The 27,206-nt window shown below is 41.7% G+C and overlaps 2 protein-coding genes across 2 annotated transcripts; both read left to right on the top strand.

The window, feature by feature from the left end:
• The first annotated feature begins 10,918 nt into the window (after positions 1-10,918).
• LOC119738027 (ficolin-2-like) lies at positions 10,919-14,143 on the top strand. Its single transcript, XM_038212743.1, has 3 exons — positions 10,919-11,398; positions 12,965-13,235; positions 13,878-14,143. Exons 1-3 carry the CDS (start codon positions 10,919-10,921, stop codon positions 14,141-14,143), a joined length of 1,017 nt encoding a protein of 338 aa, XP_038068671.1.
• A 1,609-nt stretch (positions 14,144-15,752) lies between these two features.
• Positions 15,753-19,044, top strand: LOC119738557 (ficolin-1-like). The gene is made up of 3 exons (XM_038213463.1): positions 15,753-15,886; positions 16,868-17,132; positions 18,687-19,044. Exons 1-3 carry the CDS (start codon positions 15,839-15,841, stop codon positions 18,965-18,967), a joined length of 594 nt encoding a protein of 197 aa, XP_038069391.1. The 5' UTR covers positions 15,753-15,838; the 3' UTR covers positions 18,968-19,044.
• Positions 19,045-27,206: the final 8,162 nt, after the last annotated feature.

Genomic DNA, 27,206 nt, shown 5'->3' with positions numbered 1-27,206 from the left:
GACTGAGTGGGGAACTGTGGAAAGTGCGGTTGAGCTGTAGTCGGTGGGCGTGGCGCACCAGGGCCAGTACCAGACGGAGCTGACGTACTAGGCCGCGGATCTGTTACACTTGCAGGGGGCTTTGGGCATGGAGACCCGCCGCCCGAAAAGCCGTCAGCCCACTGAGGAGCCTTGGCTTGGTCCGCCAAATTTACCCCCGACGGGGAAATTTCTCTAGCTGCCATAGCTAAGATGTCTTCTGCAGGCGAAGGGGGTTTCTCATCGTCAGGGGGTCGAGACATCGTGCACGGAGCTGAAGGAAAACTCTGACGAGACTTCGGCATGATGGAGTAAATCCTTGTAATTTATCACGGAAAGTTGTCGTTTAGAACGCGAGTAAGATAAAAGCGTGTGGATAGACTGCGACACAAAAAAACAAAGACACAGATACCCTGGGAGAACGCAGCTTCACTACCACGCCGGGGAAGGGCCTTTTGTTATGCTAATGAGGTATGTTCTATTAGCTTCTAAGGGTGGATCAGATTGCAATACGAGAAACAATCTACAGGGTGAGTCTCTCCGGAGTTGGCGAAATATAATGTGCATTTCTGATTTCAGTGCATTACTGGCCAAGCTGAGCAGTCCGTCTTGTGGGAGTTGTCAACGAGATATTTGGCCGTGCTGCGTCTCAATCACGCCTCCTGCACGTTGACTTCAACAAATATGGAAATTCGCTGTAGATACCCAAGGGCGGATCCGGGGGGGGGGGCCAAAGGGGGCCATGCCCCCCCCCCCCCCCCAAAAATCGCAATGTGACATCGCAATAAAGGCAGGCAAATGAGTACACCACCATCTTTTCCTCCAAAAAACATTGGTTAAAGTGGTCAGAAATTGCCTCAGATCGCACCACAGAGCATCTAGAATCCAAAACATTTTCGGGGCCCTTAAGGGGGCCCCGAACCCCACGCCGTAATTTTTTTGACCCACTTTTTAGGGGGACCAATTTTTTTTTTGGCCCCCCAAAAAATTGTGTTCTGGATCCGCCCTTGTAGATACCTATATAATGTGAATATCCTATGTCCAATATCAAAAAAAATAAAATGGACAATCTCGAAATGGACTCACTCTCGTAACTGTGAAGCGGTTTGCGAACAAAGGAATGACGTGCGTGGCTGGCTCCCGATTAACGAATCCTCAGTGATACAACTTTGGATGTTCGTAGCATTGGGGAGGCGGGAACTATATTAGGTCGTAATACAGACTGCAACCGCGCCACCGCCGAGCGAGCGTTGCGTTCCAGGTTGAGCTACATAAATGAAATCGATTTAATAGAAATGTACTCGATTTTGTACTCCCTAGTACTGGAGTCGAATACCGAGTACCAAAAATCGAGTCCGTGCAAAATTTGGGTACAAAGAATCGAGTACGGCCAAGTCCAAGTAGTTTTCGAGTATTGATAGTCGAGTACGGGCCAAGTACTAGCGTGTACTCTAGTTGTACTCTAGAACGAGTACTCCAACACTGGATAGATATCACTGTCATTTTGTGTGTATTACGTATACTGTACAGTACCGTATGCTACAGTGTAGGCCATATCGTACATGTGAACATTACACTGTGTGTGAAATTATTTCGGCTACTGTGTGCACAAAATAGATAAACTGTTCTTGCAGTGATGGATGTATTGCCGCCGCCAAACGCACTTGAACTTACCGGTTATGTGGCAAAAAACTGGAAAAGGCTCAAACAACGTTTCCAGTTGTACATCATTGCAAATGGGGCATCTATAAGAAGGACGACAGACATTAAACGTCAATCCTGCTGCATGTTATCGGTGTTAAACTGCACCCCCAAGACCAACTTGACACTGGAGAATTTCACTTCAATAACTGTTGCCAGCAATCTGGTGAAGGCATTGACGCGTACCTTACTACTCTTTAAATTCCAGCGATTGAAAATTCACTCTTGAGGAGTGAATTCTTACTCTTAAGCACATTGGAATCAGGGACAAGACGATTAAGAGCGAAAAAAACTCTAATTTTAGATCGAACAAGATTGAGGGAAACCACTCTTAATTTCGATTGGAATTCGATTTTTTCGATTGACTGATCCTCATTCTTATACCGACTGAATATGTTTGGCCACTCCAATTTTAGAGTGATATTAATACTGAGAAATTCACTCCCAAAGCCGGTTCTAGATTAAAACATTTCGGGTACAAAACCGAGATTCGAACCCGCAACCTCGTGGTGCAAAATTACGACCCTGTGCTGCCTCACTGCTCGCTGGGGAAAATAAGAATCATATACAAGCGTACGTATAACACAAGTATCATAGAGGGCGCTAAACACCAAAGTATATGCGGATGTCGTTAGTGAAAAGAAAATTTGCGGCCCGGCCGCCCGCACCCGCTGCTCCCGCCGAAAACATCTCGTCCCACGTGATCCGAACTTGCACTCGTGATTGGATCATAGTGCCACCACGTGATTCCAATTACTTCTGTAATCGGATATACCGCATAGTCAACTTCAATCTTTGTCGGATTGAACAACCTTGTCGTACATATCATTCCCATTTCAGCTGCAGATCCACTTTGATTTCTATTCACTCGAACAATCAGAAATTCAATTCAAGAGTGAACATATTTCCTAACGTTAGTCCGAGTGAAATGTTCACTCCTTGGAATTTGGAGAGTATACTAAAAAAAAAGCACAGCAAAAAGTGTGAATTTGGCACACTGCAGGATTCGCTGTCAAAGACAGACTGGTATGTGGCATCGTCGCTATTGTAAGCAGAGAACGCCCTGCTTCGAGAGGAAGACTTAACTCTCAAAAAAGCAGTCGAAATCTGCTAGGCTGCTGAGTTAGTGAAAGAGCGTTTAAAGGAGCTACAATTTACAACTCCAACAGTCCACGCCGTGAAGGAAATCCCAGACAATGGAAGCCAAGAAATGATCAACAGCAACACACTAGTAGTGACAAACATCACTGTAGACGATGCGACAACTGGCATGTCTCGGGAAAATGTTCAGCGCACGGTAAAACATGTGCTTACTGAAGAGGAAACAATCATTTTGCCAAATGTTGCTTCAAGAAACGCGCTCAGGGCAAAGTGCACACAGTAGACAATGACAAGTCTACTGACTTTTTTTCTGGACACCATTACGGTAGATTCAGTCAAGACACAAGCAAATGATTGGATTTTCCTCTCGCTGTGAATGGTACAATCGTACCTGTCAAATTTGATACAGGGGCACAGGTGAACATTTTGCCGGAAACAGACTTCAATCGTCTGAAAAAATAAGCCACAACTATACACCCAGCCACAGAGACACTGAAAGCATATAGCCACAGCAAGATAATCGTCAAAGGCAAGTGCGTAATGACTGTGGACCATGCAGCTCGAAAACACAAAATGCTGTTCTTCGTCGTCCCAGGTGATAAACAGCAATGTTGGGCAGACAAGCTTGCGAAAAGTTAGGGCTTGTCAAAGTAGCCTGTGCTGTCACGAATCAGGAGCAACCCAAGGACCCCAACGACAACTACGCGAACCTGCTACACGAATACGGTGACATATTCGAAGGACTGGGTTGTTTATCAGGGATGCACACAATCGTCATTGAAGAGACAGCACAGCCAGTTGTACATGCCTGCCGCAAAGTACCATTCGCACTCCAAAATGGTCAGAAGAGAGAGCTTGAAAGTCTTGGCGTCGTCACCAGAGTGGATGAGCCTACCAACAATTCCCTTGTCGATGTCAAGAAAAAAGAATGGAGACATTCGTGTGTGCATGGATCCCATGCAAACAATTATTTATGCATGTTATGCATTTTTATTTTCGAGCATTGCGCATCCTTTGATACCAAAAATATAAAAATCGGACCACGGGTTGCCGCGCGCGCAGCGAAAAAGTTTTCCAGCGCTACGCGCCGTGAAAACTGAATTTTCCCATATACGTCGTGTACACAGAGCGAATTACAATTCGCGCATATGATTAATAATGTACCATAATTCAAAACCCTTTGACCTATAGTCATGACATTTCTTGGGTATGTTTATGACGAGTTGCCCTTATGCATGTACTAAGTTTCAAAATTTTTCGTCGCTCGATGACCGAGATCTTAGGGGGGGGGCAGAATCCGTCTCCCCCCCCCCTCCCGACTGAGAGATGGTCCAAATAATCCGGCCCTTTTAAAGTTAAAGAAGCGAGGTTTTGACAATTTTCCCCAAACCACTTGTACGGCATGAGAAAGGATGGATGACCCATATTTGATACAGAACAATTGGGAGAAAAAAATCTCTGACTTCGATATCTGGCCTGAAAACAAGCACTCTGTTTGCAACTGCGTTGCTGGCGCCCCCCACGGGATTTAATTGACTTCCAGCTCCTTCCAACCCCAAATCACCCCCCCCCCCTTTCGCTCGAAATTGCTGTGATCAGATGACGGTCCATCGGCTTCCTTCAGATCTGAGAGCATTTGTTGCAGAACCGCCATTGGAGACCCCCTTTTTTGAAACGCTGCCCCCCCCCCATGTCACGCCCCCTGAAAAACATTGCCGTAAAATGCGCATGCGCACCGCTAACGATTGAGGACGCCATCTTGACACTACACGTTGCAGACCAGTAAATACGTTTCCATAGACCCCAATAGTAAATGTCTCCACTTCAGAACTTCAGGAAAAATATTCACAACTCTCTGAGGTGTTCAAGACGTACATCAAATTAGTGCTAATTTCATCATCTTTCTTTTTTTGGTGGGTAACCAATGACTTTTTTCCATCCAAAGATGTTCACCCTGAAAAGCAGTCCTGAAGCCAATCGCCATTTTGATAATGGACGCCTACACTCCAGTGCAAAAAACAGCCATTTCAGGGCCTAATCATCATCCACATTTCACAGAAATACCAGCTCGCAGTCCTCTGCACGGCTTCCACCTATATTTTGTACAAACCCTCAAGTTCATGGCCCACAATATGCTAAAATACCGAAGAATTTGAGGGCATGCAAATCGTGATTTGGCCGGCGAAGGCAATTTCGGACTTATTTACTCGTCTGCACCCCTAAGAAAAAAAAATACTGTTGTGATGTAACGCATGACTGATACAAGTCTATTCATGTCTTTCCTTGGTTACGTATGCAACGTATACAATTGTGCCAGTGTGTTTTATTTACAACCTCCCTTTAAAACGATCAGACGATGTCAATAAATCACTCCGTGTTGAAGCCGATAAATAATCTCTCCAGCCTTGGCAGGAATACTACATTATCTAATCAATAAGACAAAAAAGCCGTAACATATAACAGAAGACATATTTGAATTCATAGTTTGAATCCAAATTAGCTGGTACAAAATGTTTGCATATTTCTACTTTTAAAAAGCGTCAGCGTTTAGTCGGTGTCGCTCAGGGCTGGCTAGGCTATAGGCTTGGTTGTTTGTAATTCTCGTAGTCGAATCATCTGACGTTAGCGCATCACTGTAATATAAAATTTAGTTACTGTGGGAATTTTAATACACAAATAAATACAAACCAAACATCTACCCGTCGACTGGTGATCTCGTCTTCACTCTCAAGAATGTCAATAATTTTGTGACGGCAACCGTGAATTGACTCTCATCAATCACGATAACTGCATATACATTAGACATTGAATAATTGTATGTTACCAGAACTGTACAAAGAGATTCTCATCAATCACGATAACTGCATAGACATTAAACATATTCATATTACCAGAACTGTAAAGATAAAGGGATTGCAGGCGTGGATACGGAGAGGGGGCAGCTCTGTCAGAAAAGGTTGGTTTTTTTTTCAAAGAAATGCAGTCACTGCAGTTACCTTTGTGTTTGTAGAGGGTGACAATATTTGCAACAACAGTTAACAAGGAGTGAAAGTTCGATTTTATAGGCTTGGCTTTGGGTCTAGAATTATTTGGGTTTTTTTACTAATCGCTGACATTAAAACCAAATTGCATTATTAACACAAAACATTATCTTATATTAAAGCGGGCATGTATCAATTTAAGTTGAAGTTTTAAAAGGAGGGCATATATCAAGCCGGGGTTCGAATCCAAGAGCTTAATAAGAAGTCACCCAAAGCGATGAACAATAAATTGATACAAAAATGTGTTTAAAGTCCGGTTCCGGGACAGTATTTTGTGCGTTCCAGGACCACAAGATGGGAGTTTGTGAATATGTGTGTGCACAACAAGCGGCCGCTGTACCGAATTGTATTAGCAAAGTGACATTAAGTCATTGCATACATTTTTTGCAAATGTCGGCTTTTTATTTTTGAGACTCCAGTCTTATTTCCCTCGCTCGAGTTGAGTCAAGTTTTCTGATGAGGGACTCGAATCGAGTCATTCACCCATTGGGACTCATGTCGAATCGAGTCATTAAACCCATAGGTACTCGAGTCGAGTCAAGTCACCAAAAAAAATGTGACTCAAGTCGGACTCGAATCGAGTTATTGATTCGAGTCATTACAAATCTGGCAAGACGTCTTGCATCAAAATGATCCCTGCCTGAGTTTATAATGCGACGCCGATGCCACATTGCGGAACACCAAATCTTTGGTCAATCTTCGGGGAAAGACAGACAGACAGACCCTCCGACCGACCACCAAGTGACATGTGCAAGCTCCTGCAAGAGCTAAATATATATTATGGAATTTACCTCAATGTATCAATAGTAAGACATTTTCTGAAAATCGGATATAATAGGCGTAACGATAAGTTTAATAATTAATAATAATTCACAATATCTTTATTAAACTACTACCCCTGCTTTTAAACAAATTCAGTTTTTATCAACAAACAAGGTTTGTCTTATTTGAACGACGACATTCCTTCATTGTCATTTCGTCTCCGTTTTCACGAAGAGCCACATATGTGGATTTTGAAGGAATATCGTTTTCGAGATAATCGCAAAAGCAGTTTCTCACATTTTCAAACAGTCTACTAAAAATACCACTTTGCAACAACTTTGTGCAGCAAGGAAACCATCACATGATTCTGTGAGAGCTGAATTTTTACATGAACCCAGTATTTATACTTAATACAGCAGTACATTGGTGAAAATTAATTAGTTAAGATAGGTGGCTCTTCATGAAAACGAAAATTCAGGTTTCCAACATTTTGGCCCTTTCTGTTTAACGTGTGTCCGGTTCGTCAATGTGACGTCACCTTCAGCACTTTCTGCACGATTGGAACCGGAATTTAACGCAGCTAGAGCGTTTGTGGCCAATGAGCGCTAGTATTCAATGGTGGGCGCGCGTGAATGACGTGTTTACAGTACTAACGAACCGGATTAACAGAGGCGCACGTGAGTACCCGCGCGCAGCTGAAAGTGTAACAAAGATAATGTGGCTCTTCGTGAAAACGGAAAACTCAGTTGACCTCCTTTTACGTACTTCCGTGCAATAGGTTTTGTACACGTTAAAGGGGCTAAAATATATGTGGCTCTTCGTGAAAACGCAAAATGCATTTATCGAGATTTCTGCCCCTTACAACATTAATGTAACTGGGAAATTAATGATGTTTTGCTTAGGCCAAAAAAAAAATCTCCGGTTTCTGGTATGCGCGCGCGTCGACGAAGCTATGCGCGTCGGCAAAATGAAGTTGTTTTTTTTTAATGAAAGATGATGTCTTAAAACCGCCAAACTCACTGGTTAGACTGGAATTCTGCTGCTGTGCAATTTCAACGTGTTTTTAGATGGGGTTATGATCGAGAATAAGCTTTATGTGGCCACTCTGGACTCCCATATATTTGCACTAAGTTTAGTCGGGCACCATTTGCAGTCATCAGCCGACATTTGAAGCAAAAAGTCGGGTAAAAAAAAAAAAGCCGCGTCGCCGCACCACTTTTTGGACAAGCTCCATACCAGAAACCGGAGACTTTTTGTTTTTGCCTTACAGAAACATGTCAAAATGGTTAAGTACATTGTTTTAATGCAAAATATTAGAGAAGTCGAAATTTAGTATTTGACATATGTGGCTCTTCGTGAAAACGGTGACGATTTGGGCGTCTGCAACTTTCTATCAATTTGGATTTGTTTCTGCATCTAACGACCTGTTGTGTTGACTTTTTTCCCACAGATATTTAAACTGAGAAAGAATCATCAAGCCATGGCATTTGGCTTGATTTTAAATGCATTGGTGACAGCACTAATTGCAATAGGTACGTTCTATTTATATGTGTTTGTGGTATTTAATTACTGAGTTGAGTGGGTGTTCTGGAATATCAAGGGCGACTTTCCCATAGACTTTTGCACAAACCTACACTGTCACCTAACCCAAATTTACGTAATCCTTTTCCCACGAAATTCGGTACTTTTACTAATTGGATCACAAGGAATCGATCTAGATGGTTTGCGACACTAAAATTTCTTGTCCTAAAAGTCGCAACCACAAAAGGGCTATAGTTATATGTCGCCTTGATAAGATGTGTCACTCTAATGGGGCGCAGTCAGCAAAATCTGTCGCCCTATTATAGCATACAGTGGAATAATAATAATAAATATAATATTAATAATTTCTACTTATATATACTAATGCCATAATAGGGCGCGAAATTGTGCACAAACCTAAACTGTCACCCAATACCCGAGTTTACTCTATCTTTTCGCCACAAAATTCGGTGTGTTTTTTTTCTAATTGGATCATGAGAAATCGATCTAGATGGTTTGCGACACTTAAATTCCTCGTCAAGGTGTGTTTTAGCAAGAGGGTGACCCCAAATTTTCGCCCCAATAAGGCGTGTTGCCCTAATTCAGACTCGACTCTGTAGTTTATGGGTCCTTACAAAGCGCGTTTATCTATGATTAAAGCGCTTCACATTATTATAACCCCTGATCATTGGGCCAATTAAACATTCCAAATACCATCTCAGCTCCCTGGGAGTTTACAGCTCGATGCAGCCTGTTAGGGGCAAAGCTAATTCAATCGCAATAACCATCTCTGCCCTCACAGGTACCCATTTACTCCTTGGCGGAGATAAGCAATGATGACAAAGTGGCTCGCCAAATGGCAAACGCACCATAGCCACAGGCTGGACTCGAACCAACAACCTGCAGTTTACCCGCAGACCAAGAATCCAATGCCCTTAACCAGGAGGTCTTAGCACTCCACAACATAATGGGTAAAAATCACCATAATGGGTAAAAATCCTTCAGATTGTGGGTTCGAGACACTTAGTCGCCACGCAGGAATTAATTGGTAAATGCGAGAGCTTTTTATGTTGGTTGCTTTGCACCTTAATGGCAGCATTGACTTGTATAATCCTAGAGAGATGGTTGTTTTATGATCCCAACGAGCAGGGGTACTATTGATGTTAACCCTAAAGGGGCCGGGTTATTTTGACCATCTCTCAGCCGGGCGGGGGGCGGATTCCGCCCCCCCCCCCTAAGATCTCGGCCATCGAGTGACGAAAAATTTTGAAACTCAGCAAATGCATGAAGCAACTCTTCCTAAACATGCCCAAGCAATTTCATGACTATAGGTCAAAGGGTTTTGGAATTATGGCTAATTAATTATTCATATGTATGAATGGCAATTCTGCTCGGTGTACACGACGTATATGCGAAAATTAAGTTTTCACGGCGCGTAGCGCCGGAAAATTTTTCGCTACGTGCCAACCCGTGGTCCGATTTTTATGTTTTTGGTATCAAAAGATGCGCAAAGCTCGAGGCTAAAAGTCATAACAGCTCGGGTCGCGAAAAAAATTTTTTTAGAAGCTATCGCGAAAAATGTTGAGGGGAGGGCGGATTTCCCCCCCCGCCCCTTTAGGGTTAAGCGTTTTGAGAGTCCCATCTGCTTGCGCTACAAATAAAGATATTATTCCACGACATCATATGATTTTAAGGCATGAAAAGTGTATTTTTTTGTTTAAACTCATCAACACTGAAAAGTAAAGGAACAAAGTACAAAAGCTTATAATATACGCCGTCTTGATGTTTTTCCCCCCAAAACATCATCGTATGGATGGTTGTTGAGCGCCCTCCACGATAATTTTATTATAGGTACGCAGTTCCGAGTTAGTTCAAAACCCATTTTTCCAATGTTTTTCTTTTTAAAATTTGCGGCTTTGGATTTTTTTTAATGGGCAATAAAGTTCGAATAAGGTTCAAATTCAATGTGCGTTTTCTTTTAATGTTTTTTTTTTCTCATGTTCTAGGGAAGCAAGGTCCTAGACCTCATAGCGTACACCTCATTGGTTATGTCGTCTTGAAAACAAATTCGCGTCCTGCCCCAGCGGCTTAGGTGCAGTGTTGTAGTACTCGTACTCGGGGACTACTAGAGTACTTTTTGGAGTAGTCGTACTCGTACTCGAATGTCAAAGTACTCGTAATCGACATGTCGAAATTGTACTTGATCATCATAGTACTCGTACTCGAATAGCAGTACTCGGGGGGGGGATACCAAGGCCTTATTTTTATCGATACTTTCAGTTTGAAATGGTTGATTGGCTTGTGGAGAAATTCCTCTGTGCACGTCCGAACAAACACATTTAACATTTTAGCCGTGAGTGGGGCTGTATATCGGTCTGACTGGGCCTGGGCCGCAATGACACACAATGAACCGTGTGCCGTATGGCCGTATTCGGACATACAAGTACTCGTACTCGTACTCGGAAGTACAGTACTCGAACTCGCACCCGGAGGTACAAGTACTCGTACTCGGAGACCTGTTCTTGTACTCGGAGGTACGAGTACTCGTACTCGTACTCGGCAACCTAAGTACTCGACAGTACTCCGTACTCGGGAAAAAATACTCGACAACAACACTGCTTAGGTGCGCCTCTCCCTATTTCCCCCTCACACTTCTGGCTCGCACTTCTTGCCCTGTATTTTCACAACATGTTTTCACTCGTTTGTTTCTTTCTTTATTTTTCTTCCCGAATAATGCAGTGGTCAGTTCGGTCTCAGCCCAAGTTTGTACTCTGATGATTGACTTGGACTCACGCAGTTGCGGACAGCGCATGGGGAGATTTGTCCTGCCACCGGGGGATCCTTGCACCTGTACAGGGGTCAGACTGGGCGGTCATCACCACCACTACGCGCCTGTTATGCAGGGACAGGATCCACCGTTGTATATGGACATGCTGCCGGAGGTGACTGCTGAAGTCATCGGCGGTTGGTTCAATTGCACCTCGACCAAGCCGGAGGAGTCGACGCTTGGAGTCACTGAAACCGCCCCAGAGTCAACTTCTCATGCTGCCCCGGGGTCGACACCTGTTGCATCGATTTCTAACGACACGACACCAGTTGTCAGCACCACCTTTGAGCCGTCGATGCCGCCTGCAGATTGTCAACAGATCTTGGATGCTGGTCAGACATCTAGCGGCGTGTATACCATCCGGCACAAACACCAGAATATGCAGGTCTACTGCCGCATGGAGCCGGAGTCGGGGAAAGGATACATAGTGAGCGGGCCTTAAGTTCTTGTACATGTATATGTATCAAAAGAAAAGGCAATCCAAAAATATTGGGTTAATGTGCAAGAGATATTAACTTGAACCTTGTCGAAGTGGCTCCACCTTAAAGGGTAGGTCATTAGCTTTTCATTGAAAACTTATTGACATCTCTTCCGTCATGAGTGACTGCGCGTCAAAACAAAGGCAAAAAAAAAACATGTTACCAAGTTTGCTGAAGAAGTGGTGAGCTAAGCTGTCGGATGAATGCGCTGTCGCAGCTGTGGACAGTGCGTTAAAAGTATGTTAGAGATGTTGGTACATAGAATGTTTTCCATTAAAGATTGATCATTCGATAGATTCTGTTTATCCTCACAAAGCCAAACACCTTATTGTTCAAAGTTTACCTGATTAAGTGGCAAATTGAGCCACCCAAAAACGTGGGCAGTTAGAGTGGATTATGTGTTCAATGGGACGAGAGAGATGTGTTGAAAGTGTTTGAGTACAAATGGCGTATCAAAGTTTATGATTAAATCAATTATCGAAACGATTATTTGTTTACTCATTAAAATAACATCGCCAGCCCATTCCAAGCTACGTTTAAAAGATTTTTGAAATGTGTTGATGCTGGTTTATGATAATTGACAACACAAGGTACCATTTTGAGCACTGTCCACGGCTGGATCAACGCATTCTTCCCACATCCTAACTCACCGTTTTTTTGGTCTTTGTGTTGCATTTAATAGGGCTCGGTTATCTGTGGCTGAAGAGATGCAATTAAGTCATCAATTGAAAGCAAAGCACTTTGACATTGTTCAGGTTTTGTTTAACTTGTACACACGAGCCCATTGTTTTTGAATTACCTGATTTATGGTGCACCCCGTATTTTACACGTATAACATGGTCAACAGATGTATGCAAATTTAGTTATCAAAATTTATTTGACGTTGAGAACATCAACCCCCCCCCCAAAAAAAAAAAAATTCTTAAGGCCATGTTGTTTTCAACTTGTTGTACCGAGCAGTGTTGTTGGTGCAATGCAAAAAGGTCCATGCATACGTATACTATAGTTCCTGTCAGATTTAAATTGCTACTAATTTAACGAACACAAAATCGACAAAGGCGGCGAGAATTTCGAATCCACCCCCCAAAAAAAAAAATAATAACATCAGAAAATGTATTGCTGTAGACAAGCTCTGACAGACTGACACCTAGTGTAGTGGTTGTTCTGGTGGATGTCTTCTGAAATGTCCAAAATGTTCTATGGGTGTGTCTATGTTTTATTTGTTGGTATGGGTGGGCGTGGGTGTGTGTGTTGGGGTGTTTGTTTGCTTGTTTGTTTGTTTGTTGGGGTGTTTTTTTGTTTGTTTGTTGGGGTGTTGGGGTGTTTGTTTGTTTGTTTGTTTGATAACTCCACCGAATGGCTGCGACTTGTGTTCTAAAACGCAGGTCTTAAAAAGTCTTAGATTGTGCTTGGGCACATCGTTGATTCGCTACAAACTGTTAAACCTGAGCATGGGTAAAGCGATGGTGGTAAACATGTATCAGTGTGACCATCACTCATATGCTTTCTGACAGGTGTTCCAGAGACGCATGGATGGCTCGGTGAGCTTCAACCGAACCTGGCAGGAGTACGCCGAGGGATTCGGGAATCTGACCGGAGAGTTCTGGCTGGGCAACCAACATTTGCGTAGTCTGACTCGTAACTTTAGGCAGGAGCTGGTCATCACTCTGAGGGCATTCGATGGGGAGGAAGCCCGTGTTCGTTATGAGATTTTCAACGTACACTCATCTGAGGACCATTACAGGATTTTGTCGGATGGCTTCAGTGTGGAGAGTGGAGATGCAGGTATACAGAATCTCTGTGTTTTCATAAGCTTTTACTTTAAGACTGCTCCCATAAAATACCATGTCTGGCGTTGTTGTCTACGATATAAATCCGGTAGAACCAGCGGTGTAGCCAGGGTTGTCGTCCTATCCTGGAGGAAGGGAAGGGGGGCTGGATGTTTCAGTGGAGGTTGGAGGAGTGGCGGTCAATTTCGTCCATGCTGAAAGGTAGATAATGTTAATTTTTTCCACCAGACATCCGGCCACCGTCAAGTCAACATAGAGAAGGAGTCCTGTACACAATCGTCCAATGGTGGCGCGTTTCAAAACCGACATCATGGTCAATATCAGACAATAGGTGGCACTGTTCGTTTTCAACTGGACGTTTGCGAACAAAACAAGGTTTTCGTAAAAAAATATATTAACAAACGTGAACAATGGCCTCTCTTGATAAACCCACTAATCGTGGTAAATTACATACTGTGATTTTCTCCGAAATGTCTAGTGTCGGGGCGACTTGGCATGTGGTCTATGCAATAAACAAAAAACAGATCGTGCCTGATGAAATAGATTGAAGAGAAAGGAATCGGTTCAAACGCCACACGTGTATTTAAAAGTGGTGCCTTATACAAGGTCTGATCATCCTTTCTTATGCACATCTTAGGTGATTCACTCGGGTTTGTTAACAGCGACTACTTCTCAACTCGAGATGATGACAACGACTCAGATGGGCAAAACTGCGCTGCGAAACTTCACGGAGGCTGGTGGTACTATGACTGTAGTGGTAGTAGAAATAAATACAGCAATCTCAACGGCTTGTACTACAACAACGCAACGGTCGATGATTACATGGGGATACAGTGGGTCTCCTGGAAGGGTAAACAGGTCTCTCTCAAAGGGTGCGAAATGATGACACGACCCAAATGGTAAGCGTAACCAGTGAAAGAAAGGATCCTTAATGAGACGACGGTGCATGCAACGGGGTGGATAATGGGGGCCCAGAACTAAAGTTACGAGTATTTTCGATAAAGAAAATTCGCTCTTTGGGGCAAAAAGGTTTGAAACTATTTGAAGGGAAAAGGGGGATGGGAGGAAAGATATATAATCAATTAATAATGTACTGTTCATGCTGTTCCGGTGTTTCACCCCCCCCCCCCAACAAATATTACATTGCGGGTATTTTTGCAACTACAATAGTTATTCATGTTTAAATGAGATATCGATCAAAAACAAATCGTCCAATCTTATAGTTAATAAGTAATTTATCGCAAGGAATGACTTGTTCCCGCCCCTTTTCAATTTTCAATTCAATTCAATTCACTTTTTTTTTCAACATAAAAAAGACAATCAGAGTTAAATGTATACAAAATATGTGGATGGGGATCCCTAAAAAGTAATGCTTGTCGTGTAGAGATCCCCAGTTACAATCATACAAAAAGTTACACCCACAAACAACACATAAGGACACAACACCAGACATGATATATGCATATACCAGTCTACTTGCAAACAAAAGGCATTGTCTGTAACATTCAAACATGCAAAGGTTAAAGAAAGGACTCTGTTGGAGAGTATGTTTTAGTGGAGGTATATAAAGTCTATGTAATCTGAATGGGAAACCAAATTTTAATTAGTAAGGCACTGGTACAGTTTCCTGAGGTTACACGCTCACGTCCAGCTGTTCTTGCTTTTAGCTAACTCTGATCGAGAATGGAACGTAGTTTTAGTTAGTTAACCACCGCGGTTAACCATTAAGCAGTGATAACAGCGATTTTTCTCTCAAAACTCTCCAACTTAAACTGTTGAATATAATATCGATATTAAAAAAAAGTTTCTTCGTTTACTAATTTTAGTCTTAGTACGGTATAAGTCACTGGCCGTGTCATGGGAAATGCAAGGCCATCCAATACAAGAGTCAATTGCCATCGGATACCTACAGATTAGCAATCTGATCACTTGCGTAATTTTTGTGTGCGGTATTTTATACTCTGATGACGTCACTTCAAATGTCATCTAGAACACAGCATGTACATAATACGTATATATCAAGTTACGAACAAATCGAGCATATAATTCTGTAGATATAGGCATTTACTAGAAAATTCCCCTTTAATTGATGTCACCCGACATGTGATGATGTCATCACTTGAATTTTCATCTATAACATAGGGTCTTAGCGCATTATGCTTATTTATTAGTAACATTTTGTCATTGTACCAGGGTTGAGGTCAATCCGATGAAAATGTAGAATTTTGGAAGCAGACTTATTAAAACAATCATGACAAATCAACGGATGACATAATCAAAACTGTGTACATATGCCTTTTACCTAAAAAAAAAAAGAATTTGGAATTTAGCATATTGCGTTTGTGAGATATTGCTTATAGGTCCAAAAATTCAAAATTATGCGGAAAAGCCAAAAAAGAAAGAAAAAAGCGCCGTTTCAGTAGCTCAACGGAATCTGTTCCCTTTTCATATTCTTTTTATTAATTAAATCACCGCACTCTTTTCTTTTTTATATCAAGCAATTGGCTCATAGCGGATCCGCCTGCAGATTGTCAAGAGATATTGGATGCTGGTCAGAACACTAGCGGTGTGTATACCATCCAGCACGCATGCCAGATTATGCAGGTCTACTGCCGCATGGAGCCGGAGTCGGGGAAAGGATTCATAGTGAGTACAGTTCCTCATTTGTCCCAAAACCAAGCTGTGTTTTACAGGTCAAATCTGCACAGTGGAAGGAATATAAATTAAGCTCTATGAGGAGGCTTACAATTAGACAATTTAGAAATGAGTTCTTGAGGCAAAGCTTTGTCCATTTCCAGTACCAATCACTTTTAAAAGGAAAAGCAATGTAATCAGTATACACACAGCGGTAAGTCGGGTACCGTAAACTATTGAACCAGTTACTCTATAACCAAAATCACCCGGAAATTGGAAAATTGGACCATACATACAGCCCAGAAAGTCCTGTTGATTGCGTTCGATTATTCCCACGCGTGTACTCGTGCAAGCGCGACAGCATTTGATTTACCTCTCACGTGACTTGTCGCGCTTACTCGAGCCTGGCCCAAGTAACCAACTCGCCGAGCTGCAACTTATGTAACTATCCCATAAGGCCAAGCAACGGCTACGAATTATTTTCAGCACGTCCCCGCGTATTTTTACTGGGCGTTGACGTGCTTTAGACACTGTTTTCCGTGAAAATATGTTTTGCCCCCCTTTAGAAAAAAATGCTGGCGACGCCCATGCTTCCAGCTCTTGCACAAAACTTTACCCAAAACATTTCGTTTATTTAGCTGCTCATGTCTGTCATCACGCGAGTGAGCTGGGGGAAGTAATCGAACGCACATATTATGTTGTACAAAACTACAATTATATTGAAATGAGTTACAGGGGCACACAAGCTCTATATTCTCCTCGGCGGAATTAACAAACTAAAGCAATACAAAGTTGGTTAAAAACTTAATATTTCGTTTACCTGTTCTATAGAACAACGTTCACTCGTCATCAAAAAAAAGAAACCTTTGAACCTCATTTGCCAAAACGTTTGATTACATTTTATATTCCAGTGAACCTATCACATATTCCTGGGAAAGTGTATTTAGTGTAAGTTTATCTCATAATAACATGTGTTTGTATTGTTTCTCACAGGTGTTTCAGAGACGCCTGGACGGCTCGGTGAGCTTCGAACGAACCTGGCAGGAGTACGCCGAGGGATTCGGGAATCTGACCGGAGAGTTCTGGTTGGGCAACCAGAAGCTGCGTAGTCTGACTGATAACGGGAAGTGGGAGCTGGTCATTACTCTGAGGGCGTTTGATGGGGACGAAGCCCGTGTTCGTTATAGGGACTTTAGGATATTCTTCTCAGATTACGGGCTCTCTGCATATGGTTTCAAAGCGGAGAGTGGATATGCAGGTACATAATACCTTCTTGCATGTATATTCCTTCCATTTGCAGGGCCTTATCTTATAGCACAGCATTTGGTGCACAGTTTTCTACGAGAAAATTCTAGTTTTACTGCGCTATTCTCGTCTTATTACAAAGAAGACTGATAAAACATATTTATTCAATGTTTAAATATGTAACATTAATCGACATTCTGTCGCTGCTCCTATCCCAAATAGATGCTTCCTTTGGCCGCTTGCCTATATTAACACAACACACAAATTAACCTAAAATGGAACTTACTTTTGTTTTTCTTTGCAGTTGAGTCATACAACTGCATTTATTTCAACTTTTATAATCCACATTCAAAAGGCTGAGAGGTCTCAAATTTTTGAGCTGTACTCTCAATATTTTAAAATTAACCGGATCAAGAGCATATTCATAGAATCTGGAAGGCAATCTGTACGAATATATTCATTCACCACTATAAAATCTCTTTAAAATCATCTTTAATAAGCAACCTAAGAGTTTAGTTTTAACGGCCAAAATGATTTCGTTTTCGTCGAAATCCCTCTCCATATCTGGCACAAGATCCTCGCGTAACACTGCACCATCAATGGAATTAAGAACACAGCTAAAATCTTCATTGCAAATTCCTTCACTAGAATGCAAGTTTTGGTAAAACGAATACACCAGAGGTCTTATAAGGAAACGGACTTATGAGGCGTTTTTTCCGCCTCATAGCTCCATCAAAATACTCACTTTAACTCAACTTCTCGTTAATAAGGTGGAAAGATTTCAGGCTTTTCTGCACTTATCTAATGTTTCTGAGGAACAATTAGATATAAAGAGAGATCTTAACCCTAAAAGGGCCGGGTTATTTTGACCATCTCTCAGCCGGGGGGATTCCGCCCCCCCCCCCCAGATCTCGGCCATCGAGTAGCGAAACATTTTAAAACTCAGTAAATGCATAAAAGCAACTCTTCATAAACACACCCAAGAAATTGTATGACTATAGGTCAAGGAGTTTTGGAATTATGGCTAATTAAGTATTCATGTGTACGAATGGCAATTCTGCTCTGTGCACACGACGTGTACGGTAAAATTCAGTTTTCACGGCGCGTAGCGCTTGAAAAATTTATACATTAGTTTTATAGTGTCTGGTGTCATCCAAGGACAACATTAATTTATTCTCAACTCTGACCATTTAAATAGGAGCATGCTTATTACAAATCTTCAAAAACTCATTACGCCAGGTAGTCCACACCCTTTCATATTCCGAATGGCTACCCTCGTTTCCCAATTGGAAACTCGTAAATCTGGTTACAAGCAGGTTACACACAAGGTTGAATGGATTGCCCGACACCCATGCAACATTTCATCAGTGGTTTTACCATTAACAAATCCAGATGACCATGTCTAAAAAAAAGTAAGGAGACTATACCCACAAAAGTAATCAAAAGAAAGAAAGCCGTTCAAATGTCATTGTATACGTAGCCCCTTCCTGCAAATGTCCAAGCAGCATTCCGAATCCATTTAAATACTTACACAAGATCTGACGATCCTTCCTTTCTAATTGCACAGGTGATTCACTCCGGCATCTTAGTTTTAGATACTTCTCAACTCCAGATAAAGACAGTGACCACACCGACGGGGAAAATTGCGCTAAGAAATTCCACGGAGGCTGGTGGTACTACCACTGCGGTAGCGACATCAGCGACAACTTCAAGAGCAACCTGAACGGCTTGTACTACAACAACGCAACAGTCGATGATTACATGGGAATACAGTGGGTCACTTGGAAGGGTAAACAGGTTTCTCTTAAAGGGTCCGAAATGATGACACGACGACGCGGACCGCATTAACAGACGACACAGAAACTGGGGGACAGAGGGATCGCACGACCGCAGTTCGGAGCTTGTCTGGTTCCCAGACCTGACAATAATTCCCGACGTTCACGTCTAAATTGTAGGTCAGGCAGCCTCCGTGGCTAAAAATAAACATGACGACATTGATGGCCCTTTTCAAATTTCGGCTCCGTTTCCGATTTCGCTTTATCACTTATAGCTTTTAATGTACTGATCAAATGTTTAAATAAATCACTTGCTTTGTAATATCATACAGTTAATATAATACAGTTTGATATTTCTGCAAGACAACATTGACTAATGTTGATCTGGAATCTTAAAAATTAGGCAGCCAAAAAGCACTGTTAGCAGGCGGAGCCGAATGAAGACCGAGTTTTGGGTAATCTCGGTAACGGTCGTCAAATTTAAAATAGTACATGACGCAGCAAAAAGTTCGACCATACGATCCGAGTACACTTGATGCACAAAGTCGTCCTTGAATTTCAAGTTTTCTAAATGAAAGCAATGAATATTAATTATGAACTCATTTTAAACAGTTTTTATAAGCAATTAGCAGTTAAGTAAACCGATATTATACTCGGATATACTCAGGCGCTAGCCGATTGTCGACGAAATGAATCTGGCAATCTTCGGACATTTTCGGGGAAAAAAAGGAATTTCTCCCATTTTGGTCACGTGACGTAAATTGTCATACAATGTATTACCGGAGGCTATCTGATCCGAGATTCATCAGGAATAGTCAGAATATTTTGGTCTGGGAACCAGACTAGGTTTGGAGCAAGGGCGCTGTTAGAACTAATTGCTCGAATGACACATCACCTGGGCAGAAGAAAAAAATGGGAGTATATTGCCCCTAGCCTTTTCCCCGGTTTTAGGTTAAGTGGGACATAATATGAGTATGAAGCTTTTTTAAAGTGATGCTTGATTAGGTGTAAATCGTATTTTTGGGGTTATATTTAGGCACATATATTTAGTGTAATTCATGTTTTAAAAGAATATAGGTTTCCCCGCACAAATTAGTCTTAAAAATTCATGATCTTGCATATCCAAAGTTCAATTTCGTCTTTGGTAGATCATGTTCGCACTTTTGTAAAAACAATTTTCATAGCTAAATTAGCCATACTTTTTGTGAAAGACAATTCAATTTTGTCGTCTGCAATTGCCGAACGTATGATAGATGAATCAATTTCGTCATTGTGCAATTAATTTCAAATTAGATTCATTTAAAGTCGTCTCATGATTGCATGCTATCTTCGGTATTTTTACGTTTTCATCTGTTCATTTCTACTTTAAACATAGTAGTTTCCTTGTTAAACGTAGGCATATATCCTTGAATAAGCATTTTTCATGTAATAATTGGTATGCAAAATTATATCTTTTACAAATCTTACTTGTGTATCCATTTATTTAGTTTTTCGACAATTTTATGCGCAACGGGAAGAAATAACAGCATATGCACAGGCCAATGAAAATGTATTCTTCCCATTTCATACAAGAAATAAGTAGGCGGCCTATAGGCCTACTTATAAAAAGCACATTTTATTCATATTTTCAATCTTTCGGAAACAGTCATTTCAGTTCTTCTTCATGTCCTTTGGATTGGTTGTTAAACCTTCAATTTCTTGTCTTGCATTACACTGTACCAAATACGTCTGTGCATGGTTGCACATAGTACTCCTCATTTGACAGAATGTCCTTCTTTTCCCCTAATACAGGAGATTTGGCTGCACAGTAGGCTCATCCTATAAAAGAAATGGAAAGGAAAAAGAGAGTCCTGTCAACATAGATCAAACGACTCTATTCTGTCACCGTCACAATCATTAACACAATTTCAAATTCCTGGTGAATTTCAAAACAGAACATATTGCTGTCAATGAGAAAAGAAGCTGGAGACAATTTTTTCAAAGTACAGTTTTATGGGGTGCATTTTCAGTTTTTGAAACTGTCATGAATTTATTCATCAGTCTTATTGATAGCTCATTCATCAGCTCTTAGGGCCTATTTGGGGGTAAGCAAAAAAAACCTACCTTCTGGTCAGTAATAGGCTTACAGAGACTTCTGGATTCTCCTACGAAGAATGAAAGCAACATCAATGTTGAACAACGAAGCAGTCTTGGAATCTGTAGGGAAAACAATTATAATTGGTTCCTATAGTATAATTCATGATAAACCATTTCAAGTTTGGGGAATCACATTGATTATACCATGGTACGAAATTGTTGGACTACTCTCCACAACACATTCAAGTATTACGAACACCCATAGAGTAGATTGCAAATCACCGGCTGCTTCGAACATAATAAAAGAGCACTTTCGAATGAACTCTAAAGCACGAGTTACATGAGTAGCCCACTGAATCAGTCATTACAACGACCAACGTCATACTTCATCATGAGATCAAAACAAATCTACGTATGGTAACGTTTTCAATTGAGCAGCAGCAAAACATGAACGCAAAATTACGACACAAGTTTAAACTGTAGCTAGTGCTAAAATGGAGAGAGATAAACAAATAAACCCTTACCTCCAAATGATGGCATCATGACATGGCCCACTGTACTTTCTTTGTCGGTGAGGGGGTACTTGTTAACGGAGCGGATAGGCCTAATTCCCCAAAAATATTTTAGGCGACTCAAAAATGGCATGTGTTCATTCAAATGTTTTAAAATTTTGTAAAAGTAATACATGTACTTGCAACATTAATACATCTATTCAGTCAGCAACCGGCACTGAATTGTTGGGGCTCCAATTGCAAATTGATGGAATATCTATACTAATTTGGTTTTCCTTATGCACAGCTTAACAAACTATTGCCCAAAAGCAACAAAATTATGCAGAAAAAGAATGAAAATTCACCATAGCCTTTCGCGTAGATAGCGGTCATATTGGATTCCCAAATGCACTGCAGTTGATCTCGTGGCCGAAAAAAGGCCAATGTGTCCCGGGTCCTGATAATATTGAATCATGATAGATATGTATTTAACTAAATATCGTGTTAAATAGCTGTTTAAATACGACTGTAGTTGAGATGTAAAATTGTTTCTGTTGTCGTGCATTTGAAGGTAATGTACAACATTTGCAAACATCCAAAGAATAAACTATTATAAAATCATTGCGCCTGGTATGCTGTCATTTTCAAAAAAAGGAGAATTTTGTATACTTTTCAACAATAGTTTGGCCAACCAGCGTTGTAAAAAACCGGGTTTTTTTTTCAAACACTAACCCAGTTGCAATCGGTAACATTACCCTTGCTTGGACATATATAAGCCAGCTAGTCAGGTTCTCTGACCTGATAATTCCCTGAGGTCCATAAAAAGCCCCGTTTCATTTGAAGCGAAGGGTCAGGGAACCAGACAACAAGAACATCATTTTTTCAGGTCAGTGGAACGATATTTGCTATAAAATACTTACCCCCCCCAAAAAAAAAAAAATCCATCCATTTCTGGAATTACAGCAAAATCAAACGTTGTATATTACCTTTAAAATTTAATTTCATAATAAAATTTTAAAAAGATAGTTAGCAAAGTCTTGCAAAAAAGTAGTAAAGCCTTATACATTTAATAGGTGTGACGTCGTAGAAATGTGAAATTTGTCGAGTGAATCAGGAGATTTTAATCTGCTTTTACGCTTTATAATAACAATAATATTTAATCAGAGTGTAATAGCACTAAAAAGTATTTGCTGTTGACCTATAAGTTACATGTTTAATTTAGAAATGATTTATATAGGCCTATGTAATTGCCTCATGGATATTGGATTCCTCATAAATGCTTGATTTTGGTCAATATGAAGTTATTGCTTTTGAAGTTGTTACGCACTTTAGATGGTACTTGTTGGTTATGAATATGAGGCCGTGGGCTTGTCATGCATTGTGAGTATTTTAAAAAATAACATATTTCGGCTGTAAAAAAAGGGCAGTATCATAAGTCCGACGCCTCATAGGTCCGACGCCTCATAAGTCCGAATGAGGCGTCGGACTTACGAGGCATAAATTCCGCCTCACAGGTCCGACGCCTCATAAGTCCGACAATGGACAAACGCTGTTTCGGACTTATGAGGCGTCGGAGCTTTGAGGCGGAAGTATGCCTCATAAGTCTGACGCCTCATGAGGCGTCGGACTTATGAGCGGACCCCGAGAAAAAGCTGTTTCTGTAGCACCGGAACGACGATTCGGAGGTCGCAGGTGAAGGTTCAAAGCCCACTCTTATCAATTTCTTTGTTCAACTTAAAAAAATAATTAAATTGCACCCAGTCATTTTTCCTGTGTATTTGGAAATTCATTTTTGCGATAGAAAGCCGTATTCTCTCTGAGTGATCTCCGTTCGCCATTTCCTGTGTTTGCAGCATTGCTAATGTTGCTAGCATTGTGACTTGGGGTATGATTCCTGGCTACATGGCATATACGGGTTTATGGCTTGTGACTATCGCCCAAGAACAAGGAAAGTGACAAAATGGGGAGCCGCCATCATAGGGCTGGATAGCTCAGCGGGTAGAGCACTGGAACGGCAATCTGGACGTCGCTGGCTGAAACCAAGCTCCACAAAGTTACTTTGTTCAAATATACAGTATGTTTTATTTGCTTGAAAATTTCCCTAACTACGATACAGTGAAAATCATGATAGAAAATTGAATATTTTTTTTTCTCTCTTTAAAAAAGCACCACGGACTAGAAGCCTATACGGCAGGGTATTATCGTTCAGATTAGAAATATTTATTGTGTGATTGGAAAAAAAAATTGTGTGTGTTAATAAAATGTGTATGTGCTTGTTCATTCAATCATTTTAATCATTCTATTTAAACAATTCGATTTTGTTCAATTCTGTTCATTAAATGTAAGGAAAACGTGCATATAGTATGTGTAGCTTTGAGGGTTTTTTTCTTTTTTCCAGATGTATATTAATGTTAGATAAAGTAGTTATCGTTTCAATGTCGGTGATATTACCTAACAATGACCCTGTACCGCAGACGGCGTTAATCCCAGGAAGAGGGTGCGTGGGGACAACTCCCGTCCCCCTCCCTCCCCCTTCCTCCTCACTACTCGCAGGCCGTGTGAACAGCGCTCATGGAGTCGTATGGCGTCCAACAACCCTCCCCCTCCAGCCCCCCCCCCCCCCCCCCCCCCCTCTGCTTTTCTAATTTTACAAGCTGCTTGTCCAAGCTGTTCATAGTGTATACAGTTCTTCCTTGCCGGTATTGTTGGTGCACGTAGAGAATAGAGTTTGTTTCTGCATTTGATAGGGGACGTTGATTAATAGAGGATAATTGGGTCCCCAATTCCGAAGGTCTCCAATTTACGATAGTGTACAAAACATATGAGACGTTTTTCTAAAAACAAAACAGGGACAATTGCAGTTAAATACACACGTGTGTGGTTGCTGGGGTTGCTGTATTGTCCACGTTTGGTGAGTATTGCGTATTATAAAAGGATGTATCCGTCAGTATACACATGTACCATATAGTCCGATAGCCCAGTGATGTTTAAAAACAAAAGTATACATGTATGAATCTGATTCGAAAACAAAACTGCTTTTTTAAAAGAAACCGAAAGACGTTTTTTTTTACTTGGTCAGAAAACTTATTTTAATAAAACATGCAGGTAACTTCCGATATCAGGTATCCGTTTTTTTCACATGAGTGGAAGAACATGCTCGTTTAGTGCAGGTACATGTATATGCTTCTTTGGTGTGCCAAACGTAATGTGTGGGTTTTTTTAAGGGGAAACTTATCAATCCTGGCCAGTTTATCTTTGGTTCAATCTGTGATATCCCAACAAACGGGGCAGTAAATCCCCATGTTCCTTAAGATTCCTGACATAATATACGCCATACCACAGACAGTAGCATTGCAAGCTCATTTTTATGGGGGGGGGTAAACATTTCTTGAAAAGGGAAATTGCACATCCGTGTCCAAATGTAGACACGCTTTTTTTCTCCGGACACTAGGCTTCCGTTTTAATCAAATAGTGGGGGGGGGGGGGGGGGGGGGGGGGCGCCTCTGGTATCATCCGTCGATGGGGGCGCAGTTCAAAGCGGACGATTACGCACTCTTTAAACATACTGCGGGGGAGGAGCTGCTGAAAAAAGACATTTGAATGGAAAAGGGCAATCTTTACAAAATATAGGGAGGGCGGGAATATCCCCTTACCACCCCCCACCCCCCCCCCCCCCCTGCTGACTACGCTTATGATATTAAAACATCGATTCATATGATGCTTCAGACATTCGGTCCGGTTCCTCCTCATTTTCGTCCACTCTTTAAAAATTCAGGATCCGCCATGATCGGCTGGTCTGTTAATTCACGATTGGGCTTGTCGAAAGTCAAGGATTTCACATCTGACCACAGCTCAGAATAACGTAGAGCTTACGTTCATTTTATATAAAGCGGATTGTGGGGCTTGTTATTAGGCCATATATGGGCGCTTGTCTTGTAGGGCAGGCCTACTACGGGTCTAAATTCCTAGAGTAGAGCCGTATGTTTCGGCGCACACTGCAGGGATACTATTATAGGAGGCATAATAGAGATATATTCAATCAACGACAGAGTATTGAAAAAGTGTATGAAAACAGCATGGCAAATTTGAGGATGAGGTGGAGTTATATAGAGGGATAACGAATGCCAGGTTTCCATAACATTATGCTCAGATATAGCAAAACTGCTTAGAACAGTGGATTTGGTTGTAATTTGCTTCCAGTTTGCTTGTGCTTTGGATTGGGTTGCCGTTTTATTTGCCTCAGGCATGCTTGTGCTTTGTAGCTCGAGGGAGCATGCCGCGGAGCAGTCGTGTCCCGTGTGCTAGGTACCTATGAGCAAACGTTTGGGAGCAAAAATAAAAATAACACTTAAATTGATGAATGTCTGGCCACTGATGATGCCTCAATAACGGCGCCATGAGGTTGTCAGGAAAAGCAGGATAGTAGATGTATCATGTATGGTTAGGGAAGGGCTACCTTCATTTTTTTCCACCTAAACAGCTTAGGCTATGTAGGCAGGTAGGGCTCCATAGCATTACGAATGCTCCTTGCTCTTATCGAGTTCCGAGCTAATGATAGCATTTTCGGAGGGACGTATTCATTACAGGGAGTCATCCGTGCAGAGTACATATAGGCCGAATTAAATTAGCGAGTTAAGTTGAGCGTAGGGGCGTTTGGCCGCTCCCCTTTCGTTGGAGAAATCCACGGCCGCGCAGAATAAGTAAATAGTTAAATTTAAACACAAGCAACTTAGCATTATCGCTGGCAGAATTTGGCACTACTCACGGGTCGATCAAGGTCATGCCTAAGCAAATCACAGGATATAAAAGTGAGTAGGGCACGGCAACCGGACAAATAGTCGCTCCACGAGGCATATTCATTTTTATGGTCATTGAGTTTCAGATTTTGGTGTGTTGAGAAGGGGATTCTGTGTACGATTATAAACCCCATTGGTTGAAGTTTACGCCGGTGTGGAGATAGTTTGGATGGGGAAGTAAGTTAGTACAGTGGTGAAAGTTAGATCCCACATAAAAGTGGGAGACCAGAATTCATACAAGTCCGGATTTCTTATGATTATTGGGAAGGACAGATAGGAACTGCAAAGCATGTACCACGTTGGAGGACACAACGGCGGACTTGAAACATGGCGAAAGGCATAGGATTTGGGTCAATGGGCAAGGGCCAGAAAGCCCCAGAGATAAGCGGGGGTTTGGGCCACGGTGGGTTTTGTTTCCCCTAGGCGTATGCTTAAATGACAATTAATTGCCCATTAATAGCAGTGAGAGTTGTTCCTCGTAGTGGCAGGGTAATTAGGGGCTTGCATAATTAGGCCTATATTTGAACAACGTGCCGTTGCTATGCCGACATGTCAGTGAATTCTTAACCAATAGACAACATCGGGACGTTCGACGATCATGTCCCGGGTTCGGCCCAGTCCTGCTGTTTACTGTTTAGTGTTCGTCTGCTTAAAACCCCAGTGTTGGCAGTAAGAGCGGCATGTGGGGTCCTTTGTTGTCCTGCAGGAGTGTTACACGGCTATGGTGTCTAATTAGACTTGCAGGGTGCCAACCCATCGGGTTGCAATGCAATTTTTGACACAATGCGGCCACCACAGCAGTTTTGAAATGGACCTTATAAGTGGACATACAAAGATGGTCCAATTGCGGAGTGGTGACGTTCACTCGGGAAGGGTGTATGGAACTACATTGATTCGCTTCACCATGGCTCAACCCCGTTAGTGTTTGCTCTTCTGAATCCAGCCATGA

This window comes from Patiria miniata, unplaced genomic scaffold (genome assembly GCF_015706575.1).
Source record: "Patiria miniata isolate m_02_andy unplaced genomic scaffold, ASM1570657v1 HiC_scaffold_3, whole genome shotgun sequence".
NCBI classification, from domain to species: Eukaryota; Metazoa; Echinodermata; class Asteroidea; order Valvatida; family Asterinidae; genus Patiria; species Patiria miniata.
This window is presented reverse-complemented; position numbering and strand designations above follow the sequence as displayed.

Excerpts from the sequence above, each read along its gene's own strand:
- LOC119738027 (XM_038212743.1), top strand. The coding sequence starts at position 10,919 with ATGATTGACTTGGACTCACGCAGTTGCGGACAGCGCATGGGGAGATTT. Across the intron at positions 11,399-12,964 it reads AGTCGGGGAAAGGATACATA|GTGTTCCAGAGACGCATGGA; the intron begins GTGAGCGGGCCT and ends GCTTTCTGACAG. Across the intron at positions 13,236-13,877 it reads TGTGGAGAGTGGAGATGCAG|GTGATTCACTCGGGTTTGTT; the intron begins GTATACAGAATC and ends TGCACATCTTAG.
- LOC119738557 (XM_038213463.1), top strand. The coding sequence starts at position 15,839 with ATGCAGGTCTACTGCCGCATGGAGCCGGAGTCGGGGAAAGGATTCATA. Across the intron at positions 15,887-16,867 it reads AGTCGGGGAAAGGATTCATA|GTGTTTCAGAGACGCCTGGA; the intron begins GTGAGTACAGTT and ends TGTTTCTCACAG. Across the intron at positions 17,133-18,686 it reads AGCGGAGAGTGGATATGCAG|GTGATTCACTCCGGCATCTT; the intron begins GTACATAATACC and ends CTAATTGCACAG.